Consider the following 20,046-nt stretch of genomic DNA (forward strand, 5'->3'; position numbering starts at 1 on the left):
GCCTCGCCCCATCACGGCTCACCCCAGCACGCCTCCCCGCGCTCCCCCAGGCATGCATCGCCCAGGTCCCCACGTCACGGCCGCTGGGGTCCGCCATCTGACAGCCTAGAGGGCGACGGACCTTTCTACGATCGGGACTATGAGTACGAGCGGCACCATGAGCCGCCTGCCTACGAGCAGAGTCTATCACAGGGCAACCCCCACCCTCATTCACACCCGCATCCCCGATTGCCAAGGACTGCTCTTCACGGGCCTCCCTCGCACCCACGCCGTATGCCTAACGGCTACCGTTCCTCCTCGCCCTCCCCGCACCGGCGTGGCCCCCACCCAGGCCCACACCGGCCACCCCATGGCCGTGGGCCCCGGAAGGGGTTGCACGAACAGTATAGCGAGACGGACGAGGATGATTGGTGTTAGTGCGCAGGGTGACCAGGAGGGGGCGCCACTGGACTTAAACCAAGATGTTTATGCACCGCAGCAGGGAGAGAGGGGGTGGAAGGGGAAACGCAAACAGGGCAAATGCGCCATTGTGAGACTCTGAGCCTTGGAGCAGCACATACAGCTCCCCTACTCTCTCTCTCTCTAATGCTTTCTCCTGTTCTCTGGACTACGTTTCCCATGCTGCTCAGCACGCAAGGGAATGGGAGCATATGAGCGAGAAATGGGGTGGTTGCGTTTAGATGGACTGAACTTTAAAGATCAGCGTCATTGTGTTTGAATGCTCCACTCCAAACTAAGCAAGACCGATTGCTTCTTGCCCGATGGAAAAAATGAGAAGCAACATTCTCTGTCAATCAAAAACAAAGAAAAAAAATGAATTTTGAAAAAGAAGCCAGAACCCATTTTTCCCCCTCACATCTATGCCTCTTGAAAAGACCCAAAAAATAAAAAGGGAAGAAAAAACAGACATTGTTGAAGAAAATGCAAGTGCTCTTGGGAATGAGAGCTCTACCAACTGCAAAACCAGCCCCATGTGCTGGCCGATATCGATGAGTTTTATCATCTGCGTTTACTGTTACCAACTCAAGATGCTGAGTGACCTCATCACCTGGGGTAGGGGTTTACTGTCAGAGAGGCGTGGCATATGAAAGGACTCAGCGCAGGCGTGAGGAGGCGAGTGGGCGTGGCACACTGAAACCCCACCCACTAACTGCCACTCGGTCCTGACAAGGATAAGACAGCGGGAAAAAAACTAAATGGCAGAAGAGGGAGGGACGGAAAGACCATTTCCTCTTCAGAATGTCTTCAGTTGATTACATCTTCTTTTTGAACATTTGGAGCTTGGTTATTCTGTTGCATTTGCTCAGCTTTCTTTGATATTTTTGGACTAAAATCTGATGGAAACTTGCATGATTGATTTAAAAAAATATATATATATAAATATATATAAATATATATATCAGACAGAAGATTTACTGTGGGAAGGGGGGTGATAGCTCTCTTTTTTCCATTCAGTTGGAAGTTCTTTCTCTCGTTTTCTCCCTGTTGCTCTTGCCATGTCTACAGATCTTTACGTGCAGATGGAATTTATAGATAGACGCTACAGCAGACCTTTCTAAATAGCGAGACAGATCTGAAGGTGTTTTCTGTTATATCCTTCTGAGGATCCCAGATGATGTTCTGCACTGTTTATTATTACTTTGGATTGCACTAAAAACGAGCCTGAATGGTGAAACCTCCCTCATTACGGCTCTGTCGGCCAAGGCTGCGAACAGAGAGAGAAACCGGGTGAGAGACATTCTCCTTTCTAAAGGCTTCATTTGCTATTGTCAATAACAATAGTCTTATAATGATGAAAACTATCTTAATGCAATTGATGAAGATGACGGTGATGCTGATGAAGATAGAGGTGATCACGTGACTTTGTTGTCTTGTTTTCTAGAGTTTTGTCTGTTGTGGCCATCTTGTTTTGAACTTTATTTTCGGTTCTGTTCACCACAGATTGAAGTCTATAAGGATGCGCTCCTGATAGCATCCTAAAGTTTACGTACTTGTGACCTCAGCTGAGTAGAATATTCCTATCTGTAGTGAATAGTTCAGGTCAGAGCTCATGAATGTTTTGAAAGAGAGAGTTGGGGCATTCAGGATACCCTCGGACAGTTTTTGTGTCAGAGTTTTTCAGACAAATTCAGGGTCCATTCCATATTTATTTCTTGACAGAAAAAGATGGTCACACAACAGTGTGATCTGAAGAAACCGTTTTATAGAGGGAAAAGAGAGAGTTGGGGCATTCAGGATACCCTCGGACAGTTTTTGTGTCAAGAGTTTTTCAGACAAATTCAGGGTCCATTCCATATTTATTTCTTGACAGAAAAAGATGGTCACACAACAGTGTGATCTGAAGAAACCGTTTTATAGAGGGTCAGTTTTTAACCCCTTGAATTATTTCACAGCTAATGTAGAGTTAGTGCAAGTTAGTATTTTGGGTGATGAATGTTGTTGTTTACTCTTTGTCCATGTTGCGGTGCTGTTGCGCAGCTTAAGCCAGGCTAGACTACGGACAAACAATCCCTTATAAAAAATATGGTCGCCAGAGGGCACTTGAAGAACTTTAGATTTTGCAGAACTGTCCCCCGACAGGTGACATAAGCAGGTCTGTCGAAGCTCGCCTTTGACTTTTTTTCCGAGTTTTTTGGGAATTTTGACCTGGGTAGTCTTTGATCACGTAACTGGAAACGATTCTTCCACCCTGCCTTCCTATTCCCTGCCACGGGCAGCTTGTTATGTCTTTGGCTGCCTGCTCAATCTGAGACCCCCCCCTCCTTCTGCTCAGGATACAATGATACAGCCAAACATATATCTCACAGGGGTGTAGAGGTGCACCCCTACTGTCACTGAACCTGTCCAGCTGACCCCCACCCATCGGACCATCTCAAAACATCAGAAAAGTCAAATGTTTATGAAATCCCATTACAACAGGCTTTCCCCTCCAGATAGTTTTATTCTCCTAAATCCTTAGAAAAAAATAGACACAAATGAGATGTGGGTAGCATATCTTTGACTTTTGATTGCAGACTTTGTGTTAGCAAATCACAGAGTGTTTTTGAAATTCTACAGGAGACACGTGTGAGATCTTTTTCTCAGGAGTCTCAATTTTATCTCTAGGAGTAACTATTGAGATGTTAAAGAGATCTCATTTATGATTTTTATTTATGGGATACCAGAAAAAAGTTAAAAAGATGCAGAAATTTCTCCTCAAGAAGTCAGTATATGAAGCCGAAAGGATTCATTAGGTTTTCAACATTAAACACTCTCTTATTTCAGAATAGCTCATCACATTTCATCTAATCTTGAAGTCAGTTGGGCGGCTCTGTATTTTCTCATTTTCTTATCTTCATTCTGTCCCAGAGTCATATGGAATCCACAGTACTTGTTTTCTTAAAAATACGAATAGTGTCATTTCATTTGATCCCTTCTCCTTGCCAACCCATATTCAAGACTTTTAGGGAGGAAACCACTGTTTTCTGGGTGTTTGTTTATGTTCGGCCCACATTTACCTACAGCTGGCCCCCGGTTAGCCCCTGGTTTGATGCCCATGGGTCTAGATGAACCTGCAGAGCCACAGTGCCTTCTGTTCTAGTGTCGCACACTAACCTTTCCCCTGCCTCTCTTCCCTCTCCCCTCTATCTCTCTCTTAATGTGATGGACTCACACTACGCCTTAACAAGTCCCCATGTCTGCGCTGTCTGCTGGGCTTTTTAAAGACAGGGAGGCACGGTTATATGATGGGGGAATATCCCAGTTACTCTGAGAGTAATGAAGGGAAATGACAAGCAAGTTCTGTCAGGGTGTCCATCTAGGCTCTCTGTCTCTCTTAGCAATGCTTCCTCAAGCGGATGGCAGCCATTTTTTGATTTGTCTCATCCTGCTCGTTCAAAGAGTTGCATCGAACATCGGAGGGATTGTTCTACTTCTCAGGTCTTTAGCAAAAGGACAGGAAGGCTTATTTTTGTCAGGCATGAATGTTAGCTTGACCTTTTGCATGCTTAATATTATGCCCATTTAGAAGTTCTCTTGGTCTTGTATTCTTTTGCCAAAAACACTTGAAATGCAGGAAATTTGCTCCATTTTAGCTCAAGATGCGGATCAATAGATTATTAATACAATTTGATTTTTATTCATTATAAAGAGATAGCAGAAGGTTGTGGTTTTTTAGGGAACAGTTCACCCAAAAAAAGAGAATTCTGTCATCATTTACTCACCTTCATCTCATTCCAAACCATTATGATTTACTTTCTTCTGTAGAACAGAAAAGGAGAGATGTTCAAGGATTATTCCAGTTGCTTTTTTCAATGCAGTTAAAATGAGTAAGAATTGAGGCGTTTAAACTTCAAAAAGGATACAAAAGCTGCATATAAGTAGTCCATATGACTATATTCCAAGTTGTATAAGCCATACAATAGGTTTGTGTGAGAAACAGACTGAAATAAAAGTTAACTAAATATTTTAGAAATTGGTTGAACCAATTGACAGAACCTGTCAGAATGATTAATTAACAAATTAAAAAGATCTAGTTCGTTTAAAGGCTTAAATTTAGCATGAAACGTAAATTGCACAATTCTGTTGTGATGCATATACAAATAAAACATATTGAGGTGAAAAAAATGCATGTTTTTCCAATCAAGAATTGATTGGAGCATTAAAGTTTACTAATTGCTGTGATCTCATGTTAGTGACAGGTTAGAAGTTTGTTTTGAATAAAGGGCACATGAATTAAAAAGAAAATAATGTGCATGGATAAATAATTTATAATAAACATTGCAGTATTCCATTCATTCATGGGGAGTTTAAATATAGCACAAAATTAGATTCAAATTTTATCACAGAAGAAATTAAGTCATCTTGGTTTAGATAAATGAGGTTGAATGAATGATATCAGGAACTTTCTTTGTTGGGTGCACTGTCCCTTTAAGAGTTTACGAATATAATTACGACCTGTGCATCTCTCTTTGGCTCTGCTTGTTCATCAGTTTAGTTCTGACCCTCTTTTGCTCTCAGTGTCAATGCCTTTATTGCTTTCTGTTTTCGACTCGCATCTTCATTTTCTGTCCCAACAGAAGCCATTTTCAGTTTGCAACACACAAGTGATTCATCGTAGATACACAACACACTTGCATTTGAGCACGTGTTGTTTGTTTCGTATCGTCCTAGTAGAACAAAGCTGTATTTTCTTTCAGTTTCATACGAAATAAGGGCTTTCCTTCAATGGTTGAGTGCTGCCAAAACAAGTCACCCTCTATGTAGCTACACCACTTCCTGTGGTCTCCCTTTGTACAGAACAGAACTACATGTGTGTGCATGCTAAGGTGTGGGGGAACCGGAGAAAAGGAAGGGGGGTGATGGGTAATGTAGTTTTTTCCCTGTATGTATGAGAGCGAGAACTTGAGGCACAGCTGTGGCCAGCACAGGCAATGTGCATGCCAAAAAACAAAAACTAAATCTTGTCAATGGGATTCAAATGATATTGTGCACCTTGGGTAATTTAGTGCTGGGTTTGCCAATCCATTTCTGCTCAGCATTTACCATGGCATACTTCATTATCATCCTCATCTGATCCAAATCCAAGATCGGATACGAATCCATCACCACTATTCCAGAAGATCGGAGGGTTGGGTTCATCCATGTGACAGTGGGACGGTGGTCTGCGAGCGTGTGCGCGTGTGTCTGCGAGCTGATTTGAAGGCAAGTCGTTTTATAGTGCCTTAATTGAACAGTTTCCCATCGCCGTTACACGACCGTAGATACGAAGCCATGGCGAAAGTGAAGAGGGTCATCATGTTTGTACCTCGACTGTCTATCCATGTCTATCTAACTTGTTTTGTTGGGTCTGTCAATCTCTTTCTCTTCTGTAACTCTTGTATATCTCATTCATAAACATCCTGCAACAGTCTGTGTGCTCATCCTCTTTCTTCAACATTGCCATGTTCCTTTGTTTCATTTCCTCTCGTTCTTTATGCATGTCATGGTTTCTTTATTCAAACACATTGCTGAATCGATATTGAGATTATATTGAAAATTAATACGTAAGAAATCATATTTTCATATAAATGTATGAATAGTAAAATTAACTAAAACATATATCATAATTATACACAATTAAAAAAGTAGTTCACACAAAAGTGAAAAATGTCATAATTTACTCTCATGCCATTCCAAACCTGTATGACTGACTTCTTTCTGCGGAACACAAAAGAAGCGCTATCGAAATTTTTAGTCTGTACAATGAAAGTCAATGGGGTCCAAGTTGTTGTTTTTCTCTTAAAATATCTTATTTTGTGTTCTTAAAAAACATAATTGAGTGAGTAAACAATGACAGAATTTTTATTTTTAAGTGCACCAGTGCCAGAATAGACGCTTTGCTCTCAACTAAAAAAGAAAAAAAATGTAGCATTAAATCAGAGAAATTAACAGTTTTCACTTAAAAGAGAAATGAATGTTGCGGTTCTCTAATAGGAAGCAGATCACAAGACAGGAAGTGCGCTTTCTGCCCCATCAGCAGGAGTGCTCGTGTGTGTTGAAGAGGAAATAAGCGTGTGGTGTGAATGTGAGAGTATGAGGGGAGTTCCTGCGAGCGAGCAGCCACTGTCACCGTGACACCGCAAACCCGTCCCATCTCTCCTAAATCACCCATATCCCACCCGCCATCCATTTTACTATTGACCTGAACCATTTAGAAGCAAAAGAGGACGTTTAAAGAGAAAAAAAGGCCATGATAAAGAGAGGTATTTAATTACTGATTTGCATGTGCAACGTGCATGCCACTATGTGGGTTAACAAGTCAACTTCAGGAATTATAAAATATAAAAAGAAATATAAAGAAAAAGAGTATATATGTATAAATATAGTTAGATGTTTTTATGAGCAATGTGTTCCTTTTTTCTTCTATTTTTAAAAATGATAAAGACAAAAAAGAGCACCAAGAGGAAAAAAATAATAATATAAGAGACATGATAAAACTCATGGAATGTTTGTTTGTTTCTATTGCCAACTGTTCTCTGAGAATCGTAGGTAAGGTGAGCACACAACATGCTGTGGAAATGTACTACAGAGTTTAAAAAATAAAAAAAAGGTGAAAAGATACCCAGTAACTCTCAGTATGACAGACTGCACATCACTGATTTAAGAAGAAATCCAAAACCCTTTTGCTGATGTTGAGCTGTGAAAGAGGCTGCCTGAAACTGGTGATGTTGCACATTTATTCTGGCTATGAAAAATCCCCCTTTTTTCTCTCTCTTCCTCTGTCTCTATCTCTGCTATTTCTACCAGTGCATTTTGTAATTCCGAACAGAACTCTTCCTAAAGAACCTGAATAAAAACCAGAGAGAATGCATTCTAAACCCATCTCTTGTCTTCAGATGCGCGACTGTAGTTTGTGTGTGAACGTGTGTCTGATTTCAGCCTTTGCACACAACAATTGATGAACGTTTGTAGAGGACAAAAGCCTCTGTTTTACATGTGCGTTCACACCTATACGACAATCTGAAAACGATTCAATCGAGCTCAGTGTTTCAGGTGGGGGAAGTGACACACATTGGCAACTGTTCAGGAAGTGCTGATAGCCAGATGATTAAGGATCTGGGCTGTTACCTCACTGGCTCCATGATAAATCCCAAGTATGAGCGACCCAGGAAACAATTCATTACTAACTGTGCATCTACACACCCTCACAGAGACTTCCTATGTAAGTCAACTGTTAGTCACCATAATGCAAAGAAGGGCAAATCATCTTACTTTTTCAACAAATAGTCACAGACAGGAGCTGTTTAACCATCAGAAAATGTAGTTTGTCTAGCTCAAGAAGTCTAACAATATATTTTACACTTACTTTATGAGACATGTCTAAATAGAGAAAAAAATGCCTGATTAATGTGTTCTGTGAACAATAAACATTAAATAAAGTTGAAAATATTTCAAGTAAAAATAATTTAAAATAATTAAAATGTAATTACAATTCATAGAAAGATATATAGATACAAAGATTTACAGACAGGCAGATATTCTATTGATTATATTAATATTGTCACTCATTATCTAGCATTATATTAAATTATTATATATATATATATATATAATTTCCTTGCAAAAAACATTATAAATGTATATGTGTGTGTATATACTGTATATATATATACACACACAAAAATATATAAAATGTATGTATGTATATATACTATATATACACTGTGTGTATGTATATATATATATATATATATATATATATATATACAGTATATGTGTGTGTGTGTAACAAGACAATTTGTTTATTTTATTATTATTTTGATAATTGAAAAAAAAATAAGACTGCTTGATCATCAGTTGATCATTATGACACTGTTTTATGATTTTTTTATTTAAGTTTAACAGGTCAAAATCACTATAATTCCCCCCTTTCTTCCTCATTTGTCTGTTTAGTTAGAGAGGTGAAAGACCCACATTAAGACCACCCTGAAGGAAACAGTATTGTATCAGAAACCGGCTTGAGGTTTACACTCATGGTCACACATACCCACAACAAGCAGATTAGGTTTCACACAATCTGAATTCAACTGGGTTTCAGTGATTAATCTTAAAATGAGTTTCAGTGATCAATCATCCTGAGTAATTATCTCCCTGCAGTTTCCCAGCAGAGGATTCAGCCATTGGAAATGATCTCCACCTAAAAATGTCATTTCCTGTCGGCTCAACAGACTCCTGGCGCCAAAACCTCCTACCTGAAATTTCTTGCACACCTATGCAATGCAGATCCACCCCCACAACCCACATTTACAATCAGAACAATGAATCATACTTACTCATGCTGGTCATTTGTGAAGCCTATTCACATGCTTTTGTGTCACTCTAAATCTTTGAGAAACATTTACTTGCTTAAAAAAACATTGCTAACATGCTATTTTAGGTTCTGCAAACCACCAGAGCCTGAAACACAATAATATACTATTTAAAGAAGTGATTAAAATGCATGCTCTCAGGCCTGTGGACTCTAGTTTCACTCTCTTGCATTAATTATTTCTCACTGAGCTCTACTGATGTCAGTCTTGAATGGTGTAATGCTGCCACTAAAACTGGCACTTCAAGCTTGACAATTACATAGTCTGATGCTGGTTAGTAGCCAAAGTGTGTGTGTGTGTGTGTGTGTTCAAGGGAAAAGTAAATTTCATGACTCATGCCATGGACATGTTCAGACAGGTCTTGCTGACTAATGAAGGGAAATTACACTTTACACTAGTGTTTCCAGCTGATGCCTTTTTCATTGCCTACACAGGAGTGACAGATAATGAGCTGTATGTTTTATCAAAAGATTGGGTTTAGGATCAGTGTGAGATAGGCCTAAGTATTACTGATGATGACTAAATCACAAACATGATCTGACTGAAAGCACCTTACTTATTCTTGACAGAGTTCCTTAGGAATTTAGGGAAACTGTATTTTAAAATTTTGATTTTAATGCCTTAAATAGCCTATAATACATATATATATCATTATAATCATTTTATTAGAAAAAATCTTGAAATCATGAGAAAATATTTAGGCTACTTATATTTACTGAATATTTCTGGTTAGCCTAAACTCGTTGACTAGAAATTGTTCATTATAAGAGTATTGTTTAGAAAAAGGTTTTATTGAAAAAAGGTGGGAAATCAAGGAACTTCGTTGGTTAAAATATGTAGAAACAACAGCAATAATATTTTTTCCCCACAAAGATTAGTCCAAACTCTAGTCATCCAGAGTTTAAAATGTTTCTGTTTTTAAATGAAATTTTACAACAGGATGCTTTTCAAACATTTGCATGTTTATTGCAACCAATGAACACTGAAATCAGCTTCATATGTTATCAATCCATCAAGTCCTTTTTAAATGAATATTATCAATACATAATCTAATGTGCAATCGATCAGTGCAACAGTGACATTTAACACGTTTTGGCAAAGACATTTTCAAGTGTCACACAGCAGTGTTTTGCCTCGTACACCATCAGCGTTGTTCTTGTCTGAGGTTGTAAAGTTCGTAGACTTGGATAGAAGACATCAGAGCCTCTCTTCCCAGTTCAACCAGTTCAAACGTGAGTCAACAGAGTCATCTGACTCCTCTCACTGAACAATGAAGCAGCTCTGGTGATTCCATTGCGCTTGGGATCACAGTATCCACCACCTGTCCTGTATTCCTGCTGATCCTGGCCTTTCTTGGAGCTCATATGGCGAGCTGAGCCGGCCGCACAGGTGTCGGGCTGCATAACCGGTCCGTTCCGAACCAGTTTGTCCAGGAAACTCCCAACGAGGGAAATCGATTCTCGGAAAGATCCAAAGCGCGTCTTGCTCAACACGCCACGATGGTTCGATTTGTTGGGAAGGCGGTCAGAGTTTCAGCCTGGCGACAGCTGTTTCCATTATTAGTCCTCAAAACCTCGCCCTGGAGATGTTGCTTCTCCTCATCCGTTTCCATTTTTGCCTTCTTCAGAGGTAGAAAGTCAGTCTCGAGCGCCGTCTTGCCGCGGCGCTTCCTGGAGTGCCGTTCAGAAGCGCATCGGTTCTCTTTGTCCTCCTCTAGAGTCTCTTTAGGTTTCATTGCGACCTCCTTATGAGTTAAAGTCTGAGGAGAGTCTTTACTAATCTCCATGGGTTCCTCTGGAGCCGCGTCGGGGGCGCACGGAACGACCTGCTCCTCCTCCGCGTCTCTGAGCAGCTGCGCGGTGTGGTAGATGTCCCGCGCGGCTCTCATGGTCACGGAGAGCAGGAGACTCCGGTGAAGTTTCAGTCCCCCGCGCTGGGTCCTCAATGAATACAGTTTACTAATAGAAAGAGCCATGATTCTCTTGGCCTCGACGTCCATTGTGTTTACAACGTATCGGAATCTTTCAGTTCTAGACCTGTTTTCTAATGTTTAAAACCTCTGCGCTTTGAGGTCTTCACAGTGGATTGCAAAACTAAAAGTTGTCTTCTCTCAGGGCGGTGTTTTATGTGCGCTTTGGTGACGTAAAGAGTTTCCATTCCGCTGGGTGTAAAAACGCCCCTCCCTTCTTGTCAACATACGTCATATTGGCACAGCGCTGAAGTATCAGGTCAACATATGCTCTGTGTTGCCAGGTCCACCTATTATACGCTACTCTCGACTTGTTTTGTTTAGCATAGAAACAACAGCAATAATATTTTTTCCCCACAAAGATTAGTCCAAACTCTAGTCATCCAGAGTTTAAAATGTTTCTGTTTTTAAATGAAATTTTACAACAGGATGCTTTTCAAACATTTGCATGTTTATTGCAACCAATGAACACTGAAATCAGCTTCATATGTTAGCAATCCATCAAGTCCTTTTTAAATGAATATTATCAATACATAATCTAATGTGCAATCGATCAGTGCAACAGTGACATTTAACACGTTTTGGCAAAGACATTTTCAAGTGTCACACAGCAGTGTTTTGCCTCGTACACCATCAGCGTTGTTCTTGTCTGAGGTTGTAAAGTTCGTAGACTTGGATAGAAGACATCAGAGCCTCTCTTCCCAGTTCAACCAGTTCAAACGTGAGTCAACAGAGTCATCTGACTCCTCTCACTGAACAATGAAGCAGCTCTGGTGATTCCATTGCGCTTGGGATCACAGTATCCACCACCTGTCCTGTATTCCTGCTGATCCTGGCCTTTCTTGGAGCTCATATGGCGAGCTGAGCCGGCCGCACAGGTGTCGGGCTGCATAACCGGTCCGTTCCGAACCAGTTTGTCCAGGAAACTCCCAACGAGGGAAATCGATTCTCGGAAAGATCCAAAGCGCGTCTTGCTCAACACGCCACGATGGTTCGATTTGTTGGGAAGGCGGTCAGAGTTTCAGCCTGGCGACAGCTGTTTCCATTATTAGTCCTCAAAACCTCGCCCTGGAGATGTTGCTTCTCCTCATCCGTTTCCATTTTTGCCTTCTTCAGAGGTAGAAAGTCAGTCTCGAGCGCCGTCTTGCCGCGGCGCTTCCTGGAGTGCCGTTCAGAAGCGCATCGGTTCTCTTTGTCCTCCTCTAGAGTCTCTTTAGGTTTCATTGCGACCTCCTTATGAGTTAAAGTCTGAGGAGAGTCTTTACTAATCTCCATGGGTTCCTCTGGAGCCGCGTCGGGGGCGCACGGAACGACCTGCTCCTCCTCCGCGTCTCTGAGCAGCTGCGCGGTGTGGTAGATGTCCCGCGCGGCTCTCATGGTCACGGAGAGCAGGAGACTCCGGTGAAGTTTCAGTCCCCCGCGCTGGGTCCTCAATGAATACAGTTTACTAATAGAAAGAGCCATGATTCTCTTGGCCTCGACGTCCATTGTGTTTACAACGTATCGGAATCTTTCAGTTCTAGACCTGTTTTCTAATGTTTAAAACCTCTGCGCTTTGAGGTCTTCACAGTGGATTGCAAAACTAAAAGTTGTCTTCTCTCAGGGCGGTGTTTTATGTGCGCTTTGGTGACGTAAAGAGTTTCCATTCCGCTGGGTGTAAAAACGCCCCTCCCTTCTTGTCAACATACGTCATATTGGCACAGCGCTGAAGTATCAGGTCAACATATGCTCTGTGTTGCCAGGTCCACCTATTATACGCTACTCTCGACTTGTTTTGTTTAGCAGAAAATAAGAAAATACATGCATTAAATTAGGTGTTATTTCAATATTATTTATGTACTACTGTAGTTGTTCTTTTTAGTTTAGTTTATATATATATATATATATATACAAATTTAATGTTGTATTTTATTTTCTCTTTCAGCGTTGTTACAGTTTCAGTTAAGATACAATAAGAAAATACATGCATTAAATTAGGTGTTATTTCAATATTATTTATGTACTACTGTAGTTGTTCTTTTTAGTTTAGTTTATATATATATATATATATATATATACAAATTTAATGTTGTATTTTATTTTCTCTTTCAGCGTTGTTACAGTTTCAGTTAAGAGCTTCCAGTAGAATACATAGTGCAGACATACATACAATTAAGTTAATAAAAATACTAATGAGGTTTCATTTTTATTGTACACTAGTGTACATGCACTTTCATTCAAATGAAAAGAGCAACAATAAAACATAACTAACTAACCAAATAAATAAATGTCAGGGGGTAGAAATATAAAATAAGAATAAGGGTTCCATTGGGTACAGACACAATAACTTAAAACATAATTTCAAAACAAATAAATTGTATTTTAAAGTGTTTATTGCTTTCTTATTTAAAGAGTCTCTAATATTTTCTGTATAGCCTTGTTTCAGTCAACAAAACCATAAAGTTAGGCACTTTTATTAGTAAACTTGCATTCATGAATAAGTAGGGTTAATTAAACAAAAGCATTTTTCATCTTATTCGTAATAATCATTGAAAGCAAACGCACAATAAAGAGCTTATTAAAGAGATGCTTATTTTAGTTTGTTTTGTAAAAAAAAAAAACCGCAGCTTTTTAACGAAATCTGGCAACTCTGGCCGTAAATGGCAGTGCTCTACGAAAGCGTCGCGACAGACATCACAGGCTTTGTTAGAATGTTAGAATGTTAGAACGGCACTGTATCAAATGTCTGGCAGTAGTAAAACTCTGCTTCACGACATCACATGATCTGTTTCTTGAGCTCATGTAATTACACTAATGACATGTGAACGAAATGCATAAAATATTCATTGAGTGAGGCATAGAGTGTGTGGGAAATAATAACCAACTGCATCATTTCACAGATTAGCTGTGTTGTTTTTTATTCACGTTTTACTGTGCTATCTTTTCATCGAACGTACCCAGCAAACTCAACTTGAAAAACATTTCTGTTGAAAAGTTGATCGATATGCCTGCCTCCTGTGTTTACAGTTCTTTGGAAGCGCTAGACGCTTTTTTTCTGTTTGCTCGACGTCACGTTGTATATATCACCATATTTGGGACATCCGTCGGTTCTCCGCGGAGCGCGCAGAGGAAAAGCCGTGACGTGCCCTCCGCTGCGCTTCTTCCCGCGGCCTCAGCGGAGGCAGTGATGTCACCGCACACCATATATGGACTTGTCACCGGCCCAACAACCCCTCCCCTTCTGCACACATGAACGTAACTAGGAAGCAAAGCGATTGAGGTCAGATGGCAGCTGTCACTCACAGCAAATACACCTTCTTTTTATAGAAAGGGCTACCTGGCTATGTCCAAATTCAGAAATGTTGTTCATGTGCACCAGGGCTTTTTGCACTGAGAATTGCATTTTAGGTTATGAACGTGAAGCAAAAACACAATATTATTATTTTGTCTGTCTTGTTTATTGTGTAGCCTACACAGGCCTATGCTATTTGTGTAGCTGTAGCCTGTATATTAACGCACATTCCTTATGTTCCTTGTTTAAGCATACTTGGAAATTAATCTCATTCTGATTATTTAGATTTTTGCTCAGGGTCATAGTCTTGTTTGTGAATGTGTGTTTATAGAGAGAAAGGGATGATTTTATTAAAACACTTGGGCATTACATTTGCCTACAAATATGTTTTGTAAACCGAGTGACTCATCAGGCCGACCTTAAAGCCACTGCTTGTAAAAATAGCTCCCTACTGATTAGCGTTCTCTGACAAACTGCATTCCATGGGATCAGGCCTCCAATTAGATCCACCTTTCATTTCCATAAGCATTCTTTGCAGCTGTGATCACAAGCACACATTGGTTTCACTATATTAAAGAGGACACCTCACAGACCCAGTGGTTTTCATTCGCACGTAATGCTATTTGCTAAACCCTAACCCTCAAATAAACCTGTTGACATTATTATATTTAATGCAAAACATGTTTTCAACCTATTTATGATTCTTTCAAATAGTCAGCCCCATTTCAGATGTCCTCTCAAATCACTTTTCGTTTGTGAGGACAAAAATGTGGCCTTGACAACTACAGCCAGCCTTTTAACTGGAGGTGGAGAGTGTGTGAATATCTGTGTGTGAACAGGAAGCAGAGAGTGTGGTGAGGGAGGAAGGCAGGAGACGGGAAGGAAGCGGTTACTGTGTGAGGTGGGGGAGGAAGTGAAGGAGAATAGTGATACTTAAAGTAAAGGAAGGAGAGGCGACTAGGCGACAGGGATTTAAGCCTGTAGCTGGCATGAAAAGACACATGGGAATCCTTTAAACGGTTTAACACACCTGTCGCAAAACTACATGTCGCACACCAGCTTGTCTTTAGCTTGGCATGTTTAATGCCTTGAGCGCCAAGCAAATCTAGGCCAGTTACCTAACCGAATTAATTATGAATCAGGTCAGGACTGCGGCAAAGGTGTGCTAACAGCCCTTTTATGGAAATGTGTGACAAACAATGCTAAAAATATGACATTTCTACTTATCCAGAGACTTAGGTAATGCATCATGAAACTGATCCAAATATGAACCATTTTGTCTTCTCAACAAAGCAATTAAAGACAAAATTAGAGATGATTATTTACACATTGTTATTGTTAGTTTGGACTAAGGTACTCAAAATGATTGCATTCACTTTATGTACAAGTCAAGAAATGTGTGTTGGTGCTCATGCGTGCATTAAGGTGATTATGCTTTTAAGGTTTAGAGATAAATATTTTCTGTAACAATAGCAATGGGACCGTTTGACATAAAGCCCATAGTTTGAATACAAATACGAAAATTCAACATACATGCAATAGAAAATGTATATACTGCCTTTTTGCTCAGTCACAGAGCTTCACACTCAGTGTCTGCTTTAGTATAATAGCTCACAAAATATATCACATAATTATGTGCTGGTGAATTACTGACTATGAATGCAATTAAATGCAGAAATGTTTATTTAACAAATCACTAATAATAAGGCAACTGGGTTGTTTAAAAAGACCATTTTACTAACACTTTATGTTATGGTGTCTTTATTACATTTTACATTTACTTAGGCTACTATAGCAACAATTATTCATTTCATTATCCATCATTATGCATAATTACAAGCATAAACTGAACCCTAACATTAACCTAACAGTAAGTACAAGTTGCTAACTAATATTATTCATGACATATTTGTGTAATAACACTGTAACAAGAACACCTCAAAAAGTGCGCTTACATATTTTAAAGTCATATGACGTTGCTAAAAAAGAACATTATTTTGTGTATTTGGTGTATACCGACGAGACAAAAACAATAAAACCCATTATAAACGAGGCATTTGTTGCATCCAGTGGGGACATAATTACTGATTATAATGACTTATACTGTCTTTTTATGTGTTGCATTGCATATCGCGCCACGTAAACATAAAACCATGTCTGCATTTGTGATCGGAGAAATGACAAACAACAAGCGCTACTCTACACTGCTCAAAACTCGCGTTTGAATCATCAGTGGCAAATCCTTTAAATATAAACGTACTTACAGTCTGTGAGTCAGAACAGCCGGCATTGTAGTCTACTCTTCCAGGATCAGGAAACAGTCCTCCATAAAATGCGCTGCACACATCTGAATATTTGGTTTGAACTGTTCTGGAACAGTGTTGTAAATACAACTTAGAAGAGCATGAAAAGAGTCCGCACAATCAAACATTAAAGCATCACAAGCGAGATCTCGCTTGTGATGCTTTAATGTTTGATTGTGCGGACTCTTTTCAAGCTCTTCATCTTTGGGTAACCTTTTTTGGTCTACGCACTTCAGTTGGATTTTTTTGAAGGAGCGGTGAGTCTCTGGCTGCTTCTCTGTAAATACAACTTAACCACTGATTTCTAGTTGTGTCCTCTTTTGGAAGACCAAACAAAGTAGTTTCGCTTTCACAACGAAACACACAGTGTCTCCACGACATGGCGGCGGCGGCAACAATACTACAGCAAGAATAAAAGTTACACCTTCCTTCTTTGCATGAACATTTGGGCGGCGTTATGCAAATCTTCCCACACAGTGACGTAGACATGTGGGGCCGTGTTTAAACGAGGCGTTTTTAGGAGGGCGTCGACGAGTCTTAACTTTTAAAAAGAATATCTCTTTGGGTTTGAGACTTTAATCTTTGCTGTAACAAAGATTTGAGTGTTTTTGTAACACTCCAAAGAGAAAGGAAAACTTGAAATCGCATCATATGCCCCCTTTAATATTTACCTCCTCAGCTACTTATAAGAGCATTCAAAGTTACTTACATAGTACATACTTTCAAAGTAAAAATGTTAACAATAAATGCATTAATATATAAATATATATATATATATATAAGTATCTGGTATAGTTGTAGAACATGTTTGTTTCATGTCTCAACTGTCAATGATACAACTGTCCTATACGTTGGAACCAGAGCTGCTTTTATTTTGAAAACATGTACGTGCGTGCGTGTTTTACACAAGCCATCTTGCCGTTGACTTCACATAGCTCCTGAACCAAAGGGGCTAATATGTCGATGGAGGATCCTTTTTTCGTGGTTAAAGGGTAAGAAAAGTTATCTTCCTCTTCCCTGTCTTAATGTCTGTCTTCCATCTTTGTCTAAACAACATGGGTTTGATATTGACAGGCTAAGTTAAAGGTAAGCGAAGCATCTTCAGCATCTGTAGCCCCAGTTAATGTCACATTATTTGTGTTTCCATGCGACTTTACTAATAAACAGCCTTAGTGTAATAATAAGCAGAAGTATGGCTGTGTTTCTAGTTACGTTTTAGAAGTTTGGAAGGTTAAATTAAGTCACTTGTGTTGACAGGAGTGTAAACACACACTGGTTTATGTTGCATGTGTTTTAAATGTGTCTCTGCCATTCATTTAATGTACAGTTAGAAACCACACATAAATCAAATGTGTTCGTTATATTAAAACATGTTTGATAAATTGAGACCTCACCCCATCATGACAGTAACCAACCAGTGCTTGTGTAGAGGTTGTTTAATATAGGTAAACAACTTTCATTCCCATCAGGTAGAAGGGGTTTCACAGTTTACTCATGTTTTTGACAGGGAGGTGCAGAAGGCCCTGTCCAAAGCACAGGGGCTGTTCGAGCGCTGGGAGGAACTGCTGCAAGAGGAGGCCCCCGTCAGCCGCGATGAGCTGGACTGGAGCACCAATGAACTCCGAAACTGCCTGAGGGCCATCGACTGGGACCTAGAGGACCTGCATGAAACCATCAGTATCCTGCCATAAACCAAAGGCCTATGATGCCTTCAAACATCCTTAGTAGAATTTTTCACAAAAACTTATAGGTACGTAAAAGCAAAAGGGAGATGGAGGTGCCAAAAGAATGTGCGGTCTAAATAAAGGAAAATACAAATTTTGAAAAAGGATGTAAACTAGCGTCAAAAGTTTTGAGTTGGTATGTTTTTTTAAATTATTATTATTATTGTCTTTGAAAGAAGTCTTTTATGCTCACCAAGGCTGCTGGGTAAAAATACAATAAAAACAGTAATATTGTGAAATGTCATTACATGTTAAAATAATAGTTTTCTATTTGATTATATTTTCCTATTTAGTTTGATAAAGCTGTTTTTTAGCAGCCATTAGATCTTCAGTGTCACATGTTCCTTCAAAAATCGTTCTAATGTGCTGATTTAATGCTTAGGAAGCATTTCTTCTTATTATGAATGTTGAGAACAGTTGTGCTGCTAAATATTTTTTGTGGATTGTTTTTTTTCAGGATACTTTGAATAGATAAGTTCAAAAGAACAGCATTGATTTGAAATAGAAACTTTTGTCACATTATAAATGCCGCCTTTACTGTCACCTTTGCTCTATTATTTCAACAAAAAAAAAAAATCTTACCAACCTAAAACTTTTGATTGATAATGTATATGCTGATCTCTTTATAGTCCTTGACTGTATCAGGTATTGTGGAGGCAAACCCTGGAAAGTTCCGTTTAGGAGAACCTGAACTCCTGGAAAGGCAGGAATTTGTGGAACGAACTCGTAAATCCGTGCAGGTATCGATCCTTGTCCCAGTTTCTATTATTTTTTTTCATTTTATGTTGGAGTTCCAGTATTTTCATATGCATGAATATGTATCTGTATGTAGCTGATGAAGGAGCAGCTCTCTAGTCCCTCAGCTGTGGCTCAAGCAGAGAAGAAAAACAAACAGGCGAGTGATTTATTCACTATTAAACTGAAATGTATGAATCCATATGGTCACGTGTGCTAGTGACAGCACTGTGTCCCTGTCTGACAGGCTCTGCTGGGGGCCACGGCAAAGGATCGTTATGCCGGTCTGGAGCCTCACCTGGTGTCTGCAAACTCCAGATACATTCAGGAGCAACAGGAACAGCAGCAGGTAAAAGACAGGAGGTCAAAACATTTAAATAAGTCAGAAACTGAAATTATATGCTAAAAATGAAACTAAATCTGCCAGCAGGTGGCGGCAAGTCACTGATTTTATCACTGAATCATTCATTCAATTGATTAGTTCGAACGGCTGAATCATTTTATGTCTTTATGAACTGACAGAAATCCGTAGTAGCGACGGAACTTTAATCCCTGTATCCAGCATTATTTGCCAATATTCCATTTTATAAGCTTTACAGAAAACAAAGAAGTGTGACTTTTTGTGCAAAGCAGTTCACATGCTTAATACCACAGTTTTGAATCTTAATGTCTTCTTTATTTTATGTCATGTTTTTTGCATGCAGCTGATCATGCAGGACCAGGATGAGCAGTTGGAACTGGTCACAGGCAGCATCCGTGTGCTGAAGGACATGTCCAGCAGGATAGGAGACGAGCTGGATGAACAGGCAGTGTAAGCAAAAAAAACACATGATATTAAAGAATGAACAGTTTTGTATTATTTTGTAAACACCAGGGGCCTGTTCTTCGTACGTCGCTAACTCAGCTGGATTTGATTGTTGAGGATTTGGGATCAGGCTTATTTAATGTAAACAGGATTAGATCGCATCTTTTTAAGTGGAATTGATACCTAAAATCTGTCCCAGCCACTGCTACTTTATTACAAGAGTACCCTACTGATCCAGGGATAATAATTAAAAATAATCATATCTGAAAATAATATAATGTTGTGTAGTCTATAATACTATAGACACAGCCAGTTTTACTCATTGAAAGATATATTTGTGATAAAATAATTACTTTATAATTGTATTGGAGCCTTACGCGCATGCTATACAGATAATGTAGAGTCGTGCAT

The 20,046-nt window shown here is 39.5% G+C and overlaps 3 protein-coding genes across 3 annotated transcripts; 1 reads left to right on the forward strand and 2 right to left on the reverse strand.

Annotated features, from left to right (window-relative positions):
- Window positions 1-10,314: 10,314 nt before the first annotated feature.
- LOC107581575 (immediate early response gene 2 protein-like) lies at window positions 10,315-10,827 on the reverse strand. Its single transcript, XM_016267190.1, has one exon. The coding sequence runs from the start codon at window positions 10,825-10,827 to the stop codon at window positions 10,315-10,317; it is 513 nt and encodes a 170-aa protein (XP_016122676.1).
- Window positions 10,828-11,772: 945 nt separating this feature from the next.
- Window positions 11,773-12,285, reverse strand: LOC107581582 (immediate early response gene 2 protein-like). Its single transcript, XM_016267203.1, has one exon. The coding sequence runs from the start codon at window positions 12,283-12,285 to the stop codon at window positions 11,773-11,775; it is 513 nt and encodes a 170-aa protein (XP_016122689.1).
- A 4,976-nt stretch (window positions 12,286-17,261) lies between these two features.
- Window positions 17,262-19,645, forward strand: LOC107581588 (syntaxin-10-like). Its single transcript, XM_016267216.1, has 6 exons — window positions 17,262-17,363; window positions 17,879-18,048; window positions 18,741-18,835; window positions 18,928-18,990; window positions 19,078-19,179; window positions 19,535-19,645. The coding sequence occupies exons 1-6, from the start codon at window positions 17,329-17,331 to the stop codon at window positions 19,643-19,645; spliced, it is 576 nt and encodes a 191-aa protein (XP_016122702.1). The 5' UTR covers window positions 17,262-17,328.
- Window positions 19,646-20,046: the final 401 nt, after the last annotated feature.

This window comes from Sinocyclocheilus grahami, unplaced genomic scaffold (assembly GCF_001515645.1).
Source record: "Sinocyclocheilus grahami isolate Dianchi unplaced genomic scaffold, SAMN03320097.WGS_v1.1 scaffold3.1, whole genome shotgun sequence".
NCBI classification, from domain to species: domain Eukaryota; kingdom Metazoa; phylum Chordata; class Actinopteri; order Cypriniformes; family Cyprinidae; genus Sinocyclocheilus; species Sinocyclocheilus grahami.

Excerpts from the sequence above, each read along its gene's own strand:
- LOC107581575 (XM_016267190.1), bottom strand. The coding sequence starts at position 10,827 with ATGGACGTCGAGGCCAAGAGAATCATGGCTCTTTCTATTAGTAAACTG.
- LOC107581582 (XM_016267203.1), bottom strand. The coding sequence starts at position 12,285 with ATGGACGTCGAGGCCAAGAGAATCATGGCTCTTTCTATTAGTAAACTG.
- LOC107581588 (XM_016267216.1), top strand. The coding sequence starts at position 17,329 with ATGTCGATGGAGGATCCTTTTTTCGTGGTTAAAGG. Across the intron at positions 18,836-18,927 it reads GAACTCGTAAATCCGTGCAG|CTGATGAAGGAGCAGCTCTC; the intron begins GTATCGATCCTT and ends ATCTGTATGTAG. Across the intron at positions 18,991-19,077 it reads CAGAGAAGAAAAACAAACAG|GCTCTGCTGGGGGCCACGGC; the intron begins GCGAGTGATTTA and ends CCTGTCTGACAG.